Source organism: Melospiza georgiana, chromosome 1 (genome assembly GCF_028018845.1).
Source record: "Melospiza georgiana isolate bMelGeo1 chromosome 1, bMelGeo1.pri, whole genome shotgun sequence".
Taxonomy (NCBI): Eukaryota; Metazoa; Chordata; class Aves; order Passeriformes; family Passerellidae; genus Melospiza; species Melospiza georgiana.
In genome coordinates, this window is record NC_080430.1 from 42362740 (window position 1) to 42377713 (window position 14974).

The 14974-nt window shown below is 41.0% G+C and overlaps 1 protein-coding gene across 1 annotated transcript in view; it reads right to left on the reverse strand.

Moving 5' to 3' along the window:
- The window catches only part of TRIM71 (tripartite motif containing 71), a 54294-nt gene that overhangs the window by 12576 nt on the left and 26744 nt on the right, over positions 1–14974 (reverse strand). Inside the window, exon 2 of the mRNA XM_058038870.1 lies at positions 499–666. Within this exon, the coding sequence (XP_057894853.1) occupies positions 499–666 (168 nt within the window). The remainder of the gene's footprint in view (positions 1–498; positions 667–14974) is intronic.

Sequence of the window (14974 nt, forward strand, 5' to 3'; positions counted from 1 at the left end):
TAGCTCTGGCTCCTCTGCACATGCAGGTTAAGGAATTTCACACTAATCCAGCAGCTGATTAGTATTTTGTATTTGGTGGCAACACTGAAGACATAACAAGAGTCAAAGGTAGGCAGAGTGCTAGAAGCTATACAGGCAGGAAGATGCTCAAAGAAAGTCTGATTTGTAAAAACAAAACCAGGTTTGGCACTGCCACATAAGATCTGAGCTTTCTTGAAACGCTTCACACTCCAGTGCATTTGTACAGAGCTTCATATATATTGTGATTTACATGACAGGATTATGCTGCAAGAATGCAAAACTCATATAACAGCACTTTATTTTCAGCTCCACTGCCACTTCTGTCAGAGATCTGAGAAAACAGAAGGGGTGAGAAGACTGACAGCAGAAGCAGAGAGCTTTTTGCCTTGACACCTTGCCCTGTAACAGACAAGCTGGGTGGGAGAGGGGGGAGAGGAGGGAGGGGGAAATAAAGTACTCAAATTGGGAGTATCTTACTTGAATAGCCTGTCGTCCTTGCTGAGCATCTGCCAGGAGCTGAATGGTGAGAGTCCTGGAGTCCTGTAGGGCGTCTTGGAGGTAGATAAAGCTGTGACCCACATGTCGTCCCATGGTACATTCCCGACATATGGGGACAGAACAGGTATCACAGTAGAAATGCAGTACCTGCAAGAAGGGGGGGAAAAAATTCTCATTACATAAAGAAGAAATGAAAAGAAAACAGAGCCAGGATGTGTTAAAAAAAAATAAAAAATCCAAAAGCTCAACTATAAAGGAGATGGTTAGAGGCAGTAGCCACAGGCAAGGACTTCACAATAGTTTCTCCGCAGAGGAAGAGCTATCCTTCCCAGTAAACTCCAAACCATGCCCTAACAGTTAGATGGAAGTGTCATTGTTTTCTTTGCAATACAATACTAGGAAGAGTGTCCACATCAGCTCCTCTTAAGAGCGGAAGCCATCTGCCAACACTTACAGACTGGAGATGGCATCTATGGCAAGTTTCAGGTGAAGACTTTTCTCGAAAATGCAAACACCAAATTCTCTTCAGAGGCCATTCAATAATCGATACACTGGAGAGCTGCAACAGCAGCACACCCACTGCTCACAAGGGGAAAACCAACCATGCATGCCAAGAACCATCCTCTCTTTTCAAAATATGCAAATCCCTTATGTTCAGGACAGCAACAATATTGGGGAAAACTCCCCCCTGCCACTTCCATCAACAAAGCAAAAATCCTTTGCTATGACAGTGTTTTCTATGCTAGTGATGCTTCAAGATGCTTGAGTTGGAAAACAAGACTGGAACTTTATCACGCCCATCAGAGCATTTGAATGCTGCAGTGACCTGTGGGTAACCACTAAATCCCCGTTCTGTTCACAAAGCACTCCCAAACCCTATATTCAAATCACAACTTAGACCAAGATGCTAGCCTAGAAAGCTGGATCCATTCATCAGCTGTAGCTGCTCCCATTCCATCCAGTAGAGGGAAGTAGCATACAGAAATAGAAACTTCCATGGAAGCCTGTCTTCTTAGAGAGAAGCAGAAACCAGCTCTCAAGATTTTATTTCCAAAGATGCACATGAAGGAGCACAACACTCCAACACAAGAAAGTTCTGTATTCAAGTCGTGCTCTTAACTACACACACTATTTTTCTTAGACTGTAATAACAGAAAATCTGTATTACCATGGAACAGTACAATGGCACGAGGTCTCATACTACAAACAGCTTTTCCATCACCAGATATTTGAAGCCCACCTCAGAGAAAGGAGCAGGAGCAGAACAAAGACTGGACAAGTGTTTGATATGCCTGTCTTCTCCCAGCTGTCATCCAGCCATTCCCACTCCAGCTAACAGCTCGTCACACGGGGTGCATTACATCCCCCTCTCCCTTCTCCCTCAAAAGCAAGGGAAGGACAGGACAGGTGATTCCTCCCTTGGATTGCCTGGGCTGCATAAAGTGACATTTTAAGCTCCTACAAGCGCAACAGCTGAAGTGGTACATGGATTAATTTCTCAAAGGGGTATGTGTGTGTTCGTGTGCACATGTCAGATTTTACTAAAACCTGCCCTTCTTTTTCTGAAATTAGGTTTTGCTGTAGGGAAACTGGAACAGACTTATGTTTGCTTCTGTTTAAACATTAAATCCTCAAGCAGTGTCTCAGATTCCCACTTTTCCAAGTAAAAAAATGCCTTAGGTCTGAAATGCTTTGTTCAAACACATCATCTTCCTTAACTAGAGGGATCCTTGTCCTTACACTGCGGTTGTCTAAATATGTATACCATGTCCACTTGCACATGAAGTTCTGTAATTTTTCTGCTGAAATTACAGGGAATGTTTATTACAAGCTCCTGAATAACTCCACTTAAACAACTGAGAAGTTGAGGGAGAATGAAAACCAAGACAAGGTATCAAGTTAAGTCATATGAATCTGATATACTTTAAAAACATACAGCAGGGATTTGGGGCCTCACTCAAGCAGAGCAGCTGAAAAGAAAATGGTGACCATATGAACAGAAGACCAGAAGCAAGTTAAATCTATTACTAGTCCTACACAATAGCCAATACCAGGAGCAAAAGTTCAGCCCTCTCCTGCTGCAAGGTAACAGCATCCACTGGTAAAAGAGTCATCCAGCTGTTCAAGCCAAAGAAAAAAAAAAACAAGCTTAAACTGTTTAGTTGCCTCTTGCCACCCACCAAAATGTGGTGGGAAACATCACTCCTGAATTTTGAATGAAGAGTGACAAGAGCCATATTCTCATTTAGGAAATGGGCAGATTACACAGGACATGGCAGGGGAAGGTCTTGGGTATATATATTATTATATAGAGTCATTGATAAGGCCTTATTTATTTCTTAGTCAAGCAAATAAAACAAAAAAGGTCAAAACAAGACAGATTAAAAATGGAGAGCAAAAGAGTTAGCAAGCTGGGGCAAAAACAAGTAGATATGCTGGTCTGATCTCCATCACTACACTTTTTCCCCTTATGTACACAGAGGGGAAAATCACAAATGCACAATCCCTAGTGCTCTCCGTAGGGAGGGGAGCTAGCCAGATAGGCACCAGAAGAGCACTAAAGGAGTCAGGCTTCAAAGTGAACTAGCAACTCCCCAGAAACTCCTTTCTGGGCAAAAAGACTCTGATAGAAGCCCCAAACTAGGCAGGGGTACGAGGAAGGGCAGGTCTCCTCCCACAGCCACTGTCACACACACACACTTGTCAGGGGCACCTAGCAGGCTGCACATCAGCTCTACCAGCAAAGGGGGCATGCTCCCAGAGAACAAACCTGGGAAATCTCTGGCTGTGCCAGGCACAGCAGTGAGGGAACTGGTGCCAGCTGGGCTGCTGGGGCGTGGGCACAGCATCCAACTTGCCTGTGCTTGCAGTCACAGCCAGGAGTTTATTGTTAAGCTCAAGCCTGCTCACATCCCAGTCCCTAGGTCATGGCCACAAAGGTCACGTACTGCTAGATTAAGTTTCTATGCCCGGTTCTAAATAGAGGGGGGTGGGGGGAACCAGAGCTCCCCTTTCCCCCATCCCCCAAACAACCAACTCCCTGGAAAAAAAGAAAAAAAGAAAAAAAAAAGAAAAAAAAGGAAAAAAAAAAGATACTCATGCTGAGGATAGGTGTAGGACAATGCACAGCCGTGTTCTTAGTTCAGAACTGACACGCACACAGAGCACCCAAAGCAGTTCCAGTTCCAGCAATGTGAGACGGCCTCCCCACATTTCAGGTCTCTGCTACTGCAGCACTGCAATGCTCCTCATGGACAAACAGTCCTGCTCCTCACAGGGCAAATAACAACACTGATCCTGAAGGGTGGATGGGCAGAAGTAGCACGAGGGAAGAGCCAGACTAAATCTTCCTTAGTGGACATCAGCTTACATTCAGGGGAAAAAAAAAAAATACGCACCACCCCAAAAAAATCAAAAACCCCACCAAAACAGTATTTATAGGAAAGTCCTAAAGATTTTTCCCCCTCCCTATCTGAAGAGGCAGAGATTATACAGCCAAAAGATCCATCAAGCTGTAAATCAACTATTGTCCTGCTAATTTCACTATTTACCCAAACATAGGAAAAACTGGTTTATAAGCAAACACCTTCAAACATTGCGGGTTTTTCCAAACCACGTGAAGGCTCTGATGGGCAGCAAGGAAAGAAGTATGAAAGTAGAGACATTTCTCCTTTCAAAGAAATTTATAATCTGTGTAAATGGCATTTAATGAATTGTTCCTTTCTGTAGTAATTATTAAGTAATTAAGTAAAATTAACATTTTAAAGGTTAAAACCGGTGCCCTACAACACCCTATCCAGTATGGAGAAAAAGATTAATAAGCAAGTTTAGGAGTTTTTATTCCTTTTTTTTTCAAACTGTTCTGCTCAATTAATTAGTACTTTAGAATTTCCATCAGAATTAAGTGAAGAGAGAAATCAGAAGGAAGAGGGGACTAGTTTTAGAGATAGTTAAAAGTGATTTATTTTAAAATAAATCAGCTATGGGTTGATTATTTCCCAAACAGGAAATATTTCCTGAATTGGTGGCATACAATTTTAGACACAAAACAATAAAGGGAGCCTACTTCAATTTAAACAGAATCAGTGAACCATGTTACAGGGCTATTCATCTTTTACAGCCACAGCAGCCCAAGAAATACAACAGCAAGGCCATAAATGTGATTGCTTCAGGAAAGGCTGTACAGTGCACCGTAAAAACATTTTACAACAGCAGGAATTCCTGGGTGTCGCTCTCCCCATTTTTTGGTCCATCTGCTTTCAAAGGGGGCAGGGGGATGGGCGGAGATGTTGTTAAACGTCCCCCGGGACTGCACAGCAATCAATCATCATCTGATGAATGGCCACTAAAGTTAAACCCTGACCCCACTCCACAATTCCCACACCAGCCCTTCTCTCCTTACTGCTGACCAGCTTCCAGCGCGCCCCCCCACCTCCCAGCCCTCACCAAAATTTCCCAAATACCAAGCCCGGACAAAAGCAATGGAATGTAGTAGGCACCATGACAGAGGAGAATTCAGCAGGAACAGCATCTGAGGAGGCTTATCCTTACACTGTGTTTAAATAAATGTTCTTTCAGCAATACTCTCGGTGCCCTTCTCCTCCCAGCTTGCAAACACTTCACTTCTCTCATTTTCAGAGCACATGTGCATGCAAATGGACAACAAAGCACAAGAGAATCTAATCACATAAAAATTTTCTGTCACGACATTTCAGTACCTTGCAAGGATTTTATTTAAGCCTACAGTGTTAGGAATTTGTACAAAGCAGCAACACATAAGGCCACATTATTTTTAAAATGCAAGTCTGCTCTAAAAATCTACCCTTAACCAACCAATCTTAACCAACAATAAAAGAAGTCTACAGACAAAACAGTAGCCTCCTGGTTTCCAATTTTGGAAAAGTTTCAGTATGGCACTTGTAAATTAACTTAGGTTGATTTTTATGATTAAAAAAATCTTACTATAGTCAGTTTAAAGTTTTCCACTACTAAAGGTGTTTTATTATCAAGCTCCCTTGACAGTACCTCCAACACCAGTGGCTTTGTTAGGCAGTGTGTAAGGCTTAGATGACCGAGTTTAGTATAAAGCAATTTTCTAAGGAATGCACTGTGGGATTGATTTTTTTCTTTTTTTTTTTCTTTCTTTTTTTTTTTTTTTTGTTTCTCTCTCTCCCTGAAGAAAAAGCTGCTTCCCTGAATACAGCAATTTTTTATCTTTTTGTTTTAACAGTATTTAAATGAACTAGTCCTCCTGAGTGGTGTAGAGTTTGATACAGATAATTGTTGCAAGTTTAAGCAAAAATAGGTAATATTTTTACTCTGTAGGAAACCGGTCCTTAGTTTCCACCTCAACGGCAATTTGTGACAATTAATTTGATTCACACCATGACTAAAGTAGTGTTTTAGGAACCTTAATTTGAAATTTGAGTGCTAAATATAAAGACTGAAGACATGGGCAAGTCACATGACACACATCAGAACGACAAGGTATTTCCCAGTATACCTTAAACATTTGGCATTCAGAGATACCAGTTAATGATCTAATAGCTCCTAGAACCTGTATTTTAACTTGATGCTCTGGTGTAGAAGAGACTGGCTTTGAACACCAGTCTTCCTCTCTGCATACAGGGGCAATAGGAAATTGCACACCAACTCCAGAAGGTCTCCACAGCAGATAAGAGTTAATTCTTGAACTTAGCCCGATATTCTAACAACGAAATTTCCACAAAAGCATGGGCACTTTGAAGTGTTACAGCCCTATCCTACACAGGGCATGCAGCATGCACCAGGTGGCAATAGTGAATTCAATAGTGAATTTACTGTTACCTTCCTTTGCCACTTGGATGAACAGAGGTAGGTTTTGCTCCATTTGAAATTCAACTTTGCTCCATTTAGAAGTGCAAGAGGATCATTCAGCCCTTTTGTTAAATTCACCTTGATTTCCTTACCCCACCTGGAATAATAAAAGCCCAGCCAACAGATGACTTGGCTCATGCAAGTCTGTTTATAGGAAATAAAGCTGTAATCCCACACGCTTTTTTTCCAGCACTAGTGTTAATACCCTTCCTTCCCCAGATGCTCCAGCGGGTTCTGTTCCTTATTTCTCAGCCACACAGGTATCTCTTGGCCCAGCACATGAAGGGGAAGGAAGCTCACAAATAAAACCCTGAATGTGAAACCACACACAGCCCAAGGCTGCCACTTCACTCCGCAGTTAAACTGACAACTACTCTGTGAGGAAGCCCTAAATCTCCCCTGCCTTGCTTCTATCTCCCTCCCTTCACTGATCCTGTCTCAGTGAAAAAGATCTGGCTATCTTTACAAAAAGCATAAAATTCATTTTTGAATAAACTATTTTTATCAGCTGAGCCTGGGATCAGAAGATCAGTAGGACCAGCACGATGAAGGGGGAAGAACCCATAATTAAGGGCATAGAGACATTTGATGACAATTATCTGGTACCCTGCCAACCTCACAGCTGGAAATCAGTGTAAATCTTCCCGTCTCAAGCTCTAACTGGAAGAGAACAGTATCTAACTGGAGTGGAGTTAAACAGGCTGGTAAATCAAACAGACTACTATACTCTTAAAATTCCTAATGTTTACCTTCTTCAATCCTCCTGTGATGTCATGAAGCCAGTAAAAACAGCTACACATTTTAGAGTGGTGACAGCACTGAGTCAGTCAAACCATCCAGGTTAAAAGCAAAGTTTTTTGAAAGAGGAACAGCCACATTAATCACGTTTAGAACACCCAGTAGGTATTAACAGCCAGCTGGGAGTGGAGCAGAGACCATTTAAATTGGCTTTGCCAACACAAACAGCATTTGCAAATTTAAATGGATTTGGGGTAGAAGTGACAATCAAGTTCCACTTCACTCAGATCACTGAAATGGTGTGACAACAGGCTGCCAACCGGGCCAGGAGACAGGAAGTCACACCTTTGACAAAGCTGTTTTGAGGATCTGCTGGCTCCAGCCTACTATGAAATTGCATTCTCTGTGTTTTAAGTTAAAATCTTATAAATGAAACTTCATGTGATGACTGCAGCTTCTGGTTCTAGGCACTCGCCTGGCACTGCGGCTTTCCAAGCAATTCTCTTTCCATACATTTCTCTTGCACTAAGCCCCCATTGATCCACTCTGATTGTGGAGGGAGCACCACCCCAGGCACAGATGGACTTTGGCTATCTCATCAGCTAACTTTCTAAAAGCTCTTGGGTGCAAGGTAACTCAGTCAGCTGATCTAACTCACTGCCCCAGAGATTCCAGTTATTGATGGACTGGAAAGGGCATCTTGCTTCCAACTTAACTCACTGGTCCAATATTTCCTAAATAGGGATAAGCAAGGCTTAATACTATCTTTAATGTTAAGACTGAAGTGATGCAGGGATAATTATCCCATAGCTGACTATTGTTTAATTATTACATAATGGCAAGTTGACATTCAGCACTTTTCTTTAAATATGTTGGAGTAAAAAACAAACAAACAAACCAACCACTATTTTGTTTTTAAAAAGCCACATCTGTTTCAACAGTGAAGCAGGTAACATAGCCAGTCTAGGGAAAGATGCAATGGTATCAGTAGCTAGTAGATTACTCAGTCCAAGATAAGTCACAGCTCTTTCACGGATTTCAATAGGGGAAACCAGCCTGTGCTTCAACATGCAACTCATTAGCTGTTTAAATGCAGCTTCTGTGCCAAATCTGCATGACATGAGTAGCAGCAGGGTGGTCTTGGCACACAGGGGACAGTGGGTGGATCTAAATATTCAACAGTTCAAGCATGCAAGCTAATAGCCTGCTGTGGTAGCTGACAGAGTGGGTCAGGACACAGTTCTACTTTCAAGCCCATCTGTCCAAGGCACTGCTCTGAGTCCCTGCAAATCTTCCACTCAAGAGTCAGGAAATTCTTCAGCTTTCTGGAAACCAGAGTGTCTTCAAGTTCTGATCCAAAGCTTGGCCATGATTTCAGCAATGCTGTAAACAGCAACAGGTTTACAACTTCTTCACTGTTGCATAAGGTGTTTTGTATTTTAGAGAGAACCAAATGTTAACATCCCTACGAACTCCTCATGTAAGATGCTCTCTCCGTTCCTGCACAGCTCGGTGTAAGAGCTTGTGAAAATTTTCCTTCTCTGCACAGAAAGGGTTGGATAAGAGTCACAGTGCACACAAGGCTCCTGCGCCATCTCTGTGACTATCATCAGTACAGGCCTCACCTCTCAAAACCCATTTTCCTCAAACCCGTGCTGTTCCCACACCACTGCAGAGAGCACCTTCTCTGTTCAGGTCCTTGGCAACTGTTGCTCTTCACATGGAAATATGACAGCAAGGACCCCATTCTATGTCTTGCAAACAAATAAAAAGCTTTTGCCTCTTAAAATACGAGAGACAAACCTTGTTCTTTTTGTGATTCGATGGGGGAAGGGAGCAGGAAGAAAGTCAAACAACCCTGAAGTTCCCATATTTCACTCAAGGGCAGCTAGTCCTCATGGTGAAGACAAACCAATGAGAAACAACATGTTAAACAGATGGGTTGTGTGCAGTTTGACAGACAGACTTCCCTGATCCCAACACAAACAGGTCTTGAGTAGGATTGATTTTCTTATACAGCTAGTCTCTAGTCAATCCTCCACTAACTAACAAAATTCACTTTGATGCAACTGATTCCCATTAATAAGCCCTGGGGGGTCAGAAAGCCTATCAGGAAAGACACCTTAAATTCATAATATTCAACTCCTAGTGGAAAACTGAGTATGAAAAGAAGGAACACATTTATCCAGATAAGCTTCTACTCTATCTATTTGAAGTTTGTGATAGGTTCTACTTCAGGTTTTCTTTTTTAATTATTTCATCTGAGGTTTTAGAGGGAGGGGCTGTACTTTTCTTTTTTAAATGCAATACTAGAAATCTTGGTTCAGAAAAGCATTTCTTCAGAACATGAGTTTGGACTTTTTCACACATTGCTTCAATTAAATGACCTAGAACTCATTTGCTACAAGAAAATAAAAGACAGAAAGCATGTATTTGAAAACTCCCACAGCTGAGGCACCACATGAATAAGTCAAACTGCAGAAGTTGGAGAATTCTGAAAGACAAAGTAGTAGAAAATTAAGCAAGCATGAATTATGAGCCCACTTTCCAGCTTCACTGTCTCCTTGTTCCCCCTTGCTTATGTGGCCTTACTGACAATCACAGAGGAAAAGCACAAGAACCCAGAGTAAAAGCAATTAGTAAAGAACAGTGCTCAAAACTTTGTAAGTTCTAGATAAAGTAGTTTTTACATAGAAGTAACATGAACATAAAACTATCAAGTAGGCAGCAGTTCAACAAATTTAATCTCTAATCTTCCAGAGCATACATTATTTGGGGAGGTTGTCCCTGCACTGATTATTCACCTAAAGTAATTTTAATAGCATTACAAAATCTCTACATAATTTTAAAAAAACACTTCTCCTTATACTTTTTCAAAGGAGTATTTGTGTTAGGAATAAAGAAAAATGCATCAACTTGTAGACTTACAAATCTCAAAGTCCTTTTAACCAGGAGCATTGGTAGCACACATTTGGCAAAGTGAAATGATTCTGGTATCTAACACCACCACTACCAGACTCGGTTAACTCCAGTTTGAGTAACAGCCTGGTAAGCACAATCATAATTTGTACAAGACACTGTCCCTCCTCCCCTGCTTTCCAGTATCAGCTCTCCAGAGAGTTATGGGGGTGAATATTCTCACAGCAATAGCACAGCAATTACCGAAGGAGGATTAATTAGGCTGCTTCCAATGAGAACTAGACTTTTACATATGCAAAACATTAAACACCCCTATCAGGTTTAAATTTAGTTTCAACTTCCATAGGATTGCTATGGCTCTGTTTTTATGTGGAGTAAAAGCAAATAACAATGAAAGCAATTTACCCATTAGGGCATAAGCCGACCACCTGGGATACTATAGGAAGGAATTCCTCCTCCCTCCTTTTTCTCAGTGGTAAACTACCCAGATGGCCAAGTGTGCAGGCAGTCGGGGGAAGGGGTAGAAAGTGGCAACCTTTTCTCCTCTCCTTCTCCCCATTCCATCCCAGCACTGGGCTCTGGGCTCTGCTGCAGCCCCGATATCTACTGGGAACAGCTCAGTTCTGCTGCTCCTGCCTCGAATCTCTGTCTTCATAGAAAAGCTGTAACAGGAACAGCCATGGCACTGAGCCCCCACTGCAGGAACTGTTAAATTTTTTTCTTCTTTAACTGTGAAACAATCCATTCCTATTAAACAAGTCCAGTTACTACCAGTGCCATATGCACATCAAACTCGGGTCAAAGTGAATATGACCAACTCTAGCCTTTTATTAGGAAATACAGGCAAGACGCTTGTCTGGGAAAACTGACATATAAACCCGTTCCAAGTGTTTTATACCACAATGTTTTTAGTTACTGCTTATGTGGAACAGCTTTTGTGGAAAGCACAAAGGCAGCATCAAAATGGCCCACTCTGTTCTTTGCCTTACTCTGTCCCAAACACTCTTTTTACAACAACTCTACACCCAAATATGAAGTCCTTATAGAATAGGGCATTGCAGGGAACTTCCTTCTTCACCAAAACAGCCAATATGTACATTTGAAAGGTATCTTCAAAAAACATTTGAGTTCTACCCCTATACCATCATCCTTTTAAAGGCTAACACATCAAAAATATGCAAGTGTAAAATTTTTACTAGCTTAAGTGCACATGTTTCAGAGCAGCAAAAAAAATTACAACATGTCAAGGTTTCATTTGGGATTACTCATAAATGAGGAATCTTAATTAAGCAAAACCAAATTTGGATGGCATTAAAAGAAAAGACAAAACTGGTTTGCTCCAAATCCAGGCAGTATTTTCTGGAAGTGTATCATTATAGGCTTCCTTAGCTAACACCAACAAACTCTACTATCCATGTCAAAAATAATCATTATCTGCACCCAGCATAGGGCTTGGCACATACTCTGGAGTATCTTATTCAGAAAAACAATGCTGTCCTTGAGGACCAAAACTCTGATGATGCTTGTAGTAGAATGTCAGACTGCATTTGTCAGATTAATACGCTTGTTACAACTCCTCTTAATTTTAAGGAGGATTATACAAATCACATTTTATGAAAGACTCATGCAAGCATTAGCCTATGGGTGCTAGTGCACTATTACTTCCAACTGAACTCTAGTATTTAATGTTTGTTTTGGAAGACCTAGCTGTCTTAACAGCCACAGGGCATTTCAATAATCATATAACAAACACTACTGCAAGTTACTCTTTAATCCCTTGTGAGTGAATGAGTAAATTCTTGTCCATCTATCATATAATTACACAACTCTGTAGTTACAGCCAAAAAAGGTACTGTAAATCATAAAGGAAAGGCATCTAAGACGAAGACAGAGCTGTTCCAGGAAGTCAAAAGTGTTTGCACAGAATAATTTTTTTCTCCATCACTACAAAAAAAAATGAACAACAGAAAATTTTTGTTAACAAGACATTAACATAAAGTGAGAGAACCTGTATTTATCTATGAAAAGACAAGTCCGGGTGGACAATTTAAATTAAGTGTGTCTTTATTTATCCCACTTCACCTCTCTGACGACAGAGCAAAACCTCGAAGTTTCAGAACTCTGAATGAATTACCGACCCACTGCACACTTATTTCCAAGTGGCTAATATATAGGTACAAACAAATTTAAAGCCCCTCTTCCACCAAGTGGTCTTTGTTGATTGTGGGAGGATTTTTTTTTAATCCCTGAAAATGTACTTTCAGCATTTCTGTCAAAGATTTAAGAGCAGCACAGTGTCCTATTTTAACAGCCTTTTTCCTCATGGAGGGGACTTCAGATTGCTCTACTTCTGAATTTGGGAATGCTGGAAAACTGTAAGCTTTCCAGGAGCAATATTCAAGTCAGTGGAAACTGACAGCATGGTTACTACTCCTTCCAAGCACACGACAGATGTGAGGTGCTTACAGATAATAACACTAATAACTGCACTTTGTCACTGTGCCATAGATGCCATTATTGAGTAGTAGCTCCAGTTCTGGGAGAACGAGGGCAATCTTCTATCACAGTCAAGGTTTAAGTTATGATTGATAGGCACTATTTTTAATCCATTCCATGGTGCTGTCGCTTGTGGGGCAAGTGTACAGTGTGGCATTCCTACAAACACCAGAATGTTTCTGCTATAGAGCATTACAGCTTTGGTCTAACCAAACTTCAGTGGTTTGATGCCACCCTGTCATGGTCCAGGGCCAAATTTCAAGGACCTTTTTAAGAATTTAAAGGCATTCTGAATATTTAAAATGCTTAAATACTCTGAATCCCTTGGTGAAAGCATTAGCCTTTTCAATAGCAGCATCCACCTTCCACTAGCTTTAGATTGCTTCTACATTGTGCAGGCAAGTTAGCCTTATCCTAAACTTTAACTGTAGCCTTGTTTAAACTTTAAATCAGGATAAATGAAAATATAGAAAGCTTGCTCAATCATCAGTGAAGGGAAGAAAAGCTATCCAGGTTGAACTAGAGGGGAAGATTTGAACATGATTCACTTTACCAAAGGAAGAAAGAAGAGGGAAAGGATGGCTAAGGTTAAACCTTTGCCCAGTTCTCGAAAAGAAAAATACACATTAGTCGTACTACAAAACAACAAAAAAATCCTTATCTACACTTTCTCCTGATATAAAATTTCAATAAAGAGGATATTCTTACATTTAAAGTGCACTATAAACTCCTAAATTAGAAACAAGCCATTTCTGACAAGGATCAGCAGGACTTTGATGCCATTTAGGTACATGAACTAGCCAGAAGGCTGGGTTAACACAAGGTATGGTCTCATACAGCACACATATATCCTGAGGGAGGAAGTGGGTAGGCAAGGCAGAAGAAATTTTATTATCTCTGCACAATCAGCAGGTTGTGTTTTTATGAAAGCTCTTGTGTACACAAGTCTTGCATGTTATGCCATGATCATTAATTTTTTATGTATTGCCAAACTAGTCCTACGTGTCCCCTGTTGACTAAGAAGCAAGCACCAGGTCACAGATTAGGTTTATTCTCTGAAGAGGAAAAAGCTTTTCTGCAATCCAGGCACAAAACATGCTTAACCAGATTTCCAAGAACAGGACAATTAAACTAAGAGTCGACCCCTCTTGGTCAAATGAGTTTTAACTAAGTTACCTGCCTCCCTCCAGAAGATTCTATAATGTACTATTTTCTCCCAAAGACAGTTATGCTGAATTAAAGAATAGGAAGAAGGTCAGGCTTTTGGATAGTGCTGTCATGCAGTTCTCTCAGCAACTGTGCACAGCATTAAGCACCATGCTGGTTTCCTAAATTAGCAGTTGTTAATTTATTTTAAGACACAAATGAGCACTGGGAAAGTACAATGGGTGTGCATGATTGAGAATGCAAGGGAGAATTTAAACTCCTGAAGCCAACGCAATTAAAGTTTCAAGAAAAGCTGCATTTCCACCTTAGTGCTGTACCAAAAGGTTAACTCGTTGCACCCCACACACTACCTTTGCTATCAAAGTAAGAGAACGGCTTCAAGAGCCACACACAGGCAAGTACCTCTGGTAGCTTACTGCCAGGACAGACCCACTGCATCAGGAACATCACTTCCTGCAACACTGCTTTCAAGTAATAACCAGACCCACTGATTCACTTAAGATTTAATGAGATTACAGCTTGAGGTGATTTGACTGGAAACCATAAAAGTTTTAGGAGCCCATCTGCTCTGCAAAACTACCCTCTCACACGCAGGCCCGGGTTTGAGCTGACCTTTGAGAGCTGCAGTGTAGTTAAGGCAGGAATGAGTCCAATCCGTGCTCTTGATGGGCATACAGGCCAGGCAAAAAAAAAAAAAAAAAAAAAAAAAAAAAGATTTTGCATTTTCAGGCAGAGAGAAGCTTCCATATGCATCAGCACCCAAGGGGGAGCTTCCCAAACAATCAGCAGTCTTTTCATTAAGAAAAGAAGAGTCACCTCAGGGTGCTTTCCCCACCATTATCACACCATTAACAGCAAATGCAAACTGTACTGGCAATGGTCACAAAATCACCGGTATTGCAAAAGCCTAATGCATTATTCACCTTGTGTATACACCAAAAATCCATGACAAAATACTCTTGAGGAGTTGCTGGGTTGTTTTGGGAGGGGGAAAAAAAAAGAACTTCCAATCACAATTAAGGGGTATGTCACCACTGGTTTCCATCTCACTTTACATTTCTTTCAATTCCCTAAGCCACGGCAAGCATGTGCACTTTCAACAACTAACTGGCTTTTTTTTTCTATATTTTCCAGTATCAGAACAAAAACTGACTTTTATTCCAGTGGAAAAAGAAAACCAACTTATTTTGAGAGACTGAGGGCAGAATGGAGGGGAAAGAGCTATTGTTTTTCCTCTGTTACTTTTTACACACACGTTAAAAAGCAGCATTTACTTAAG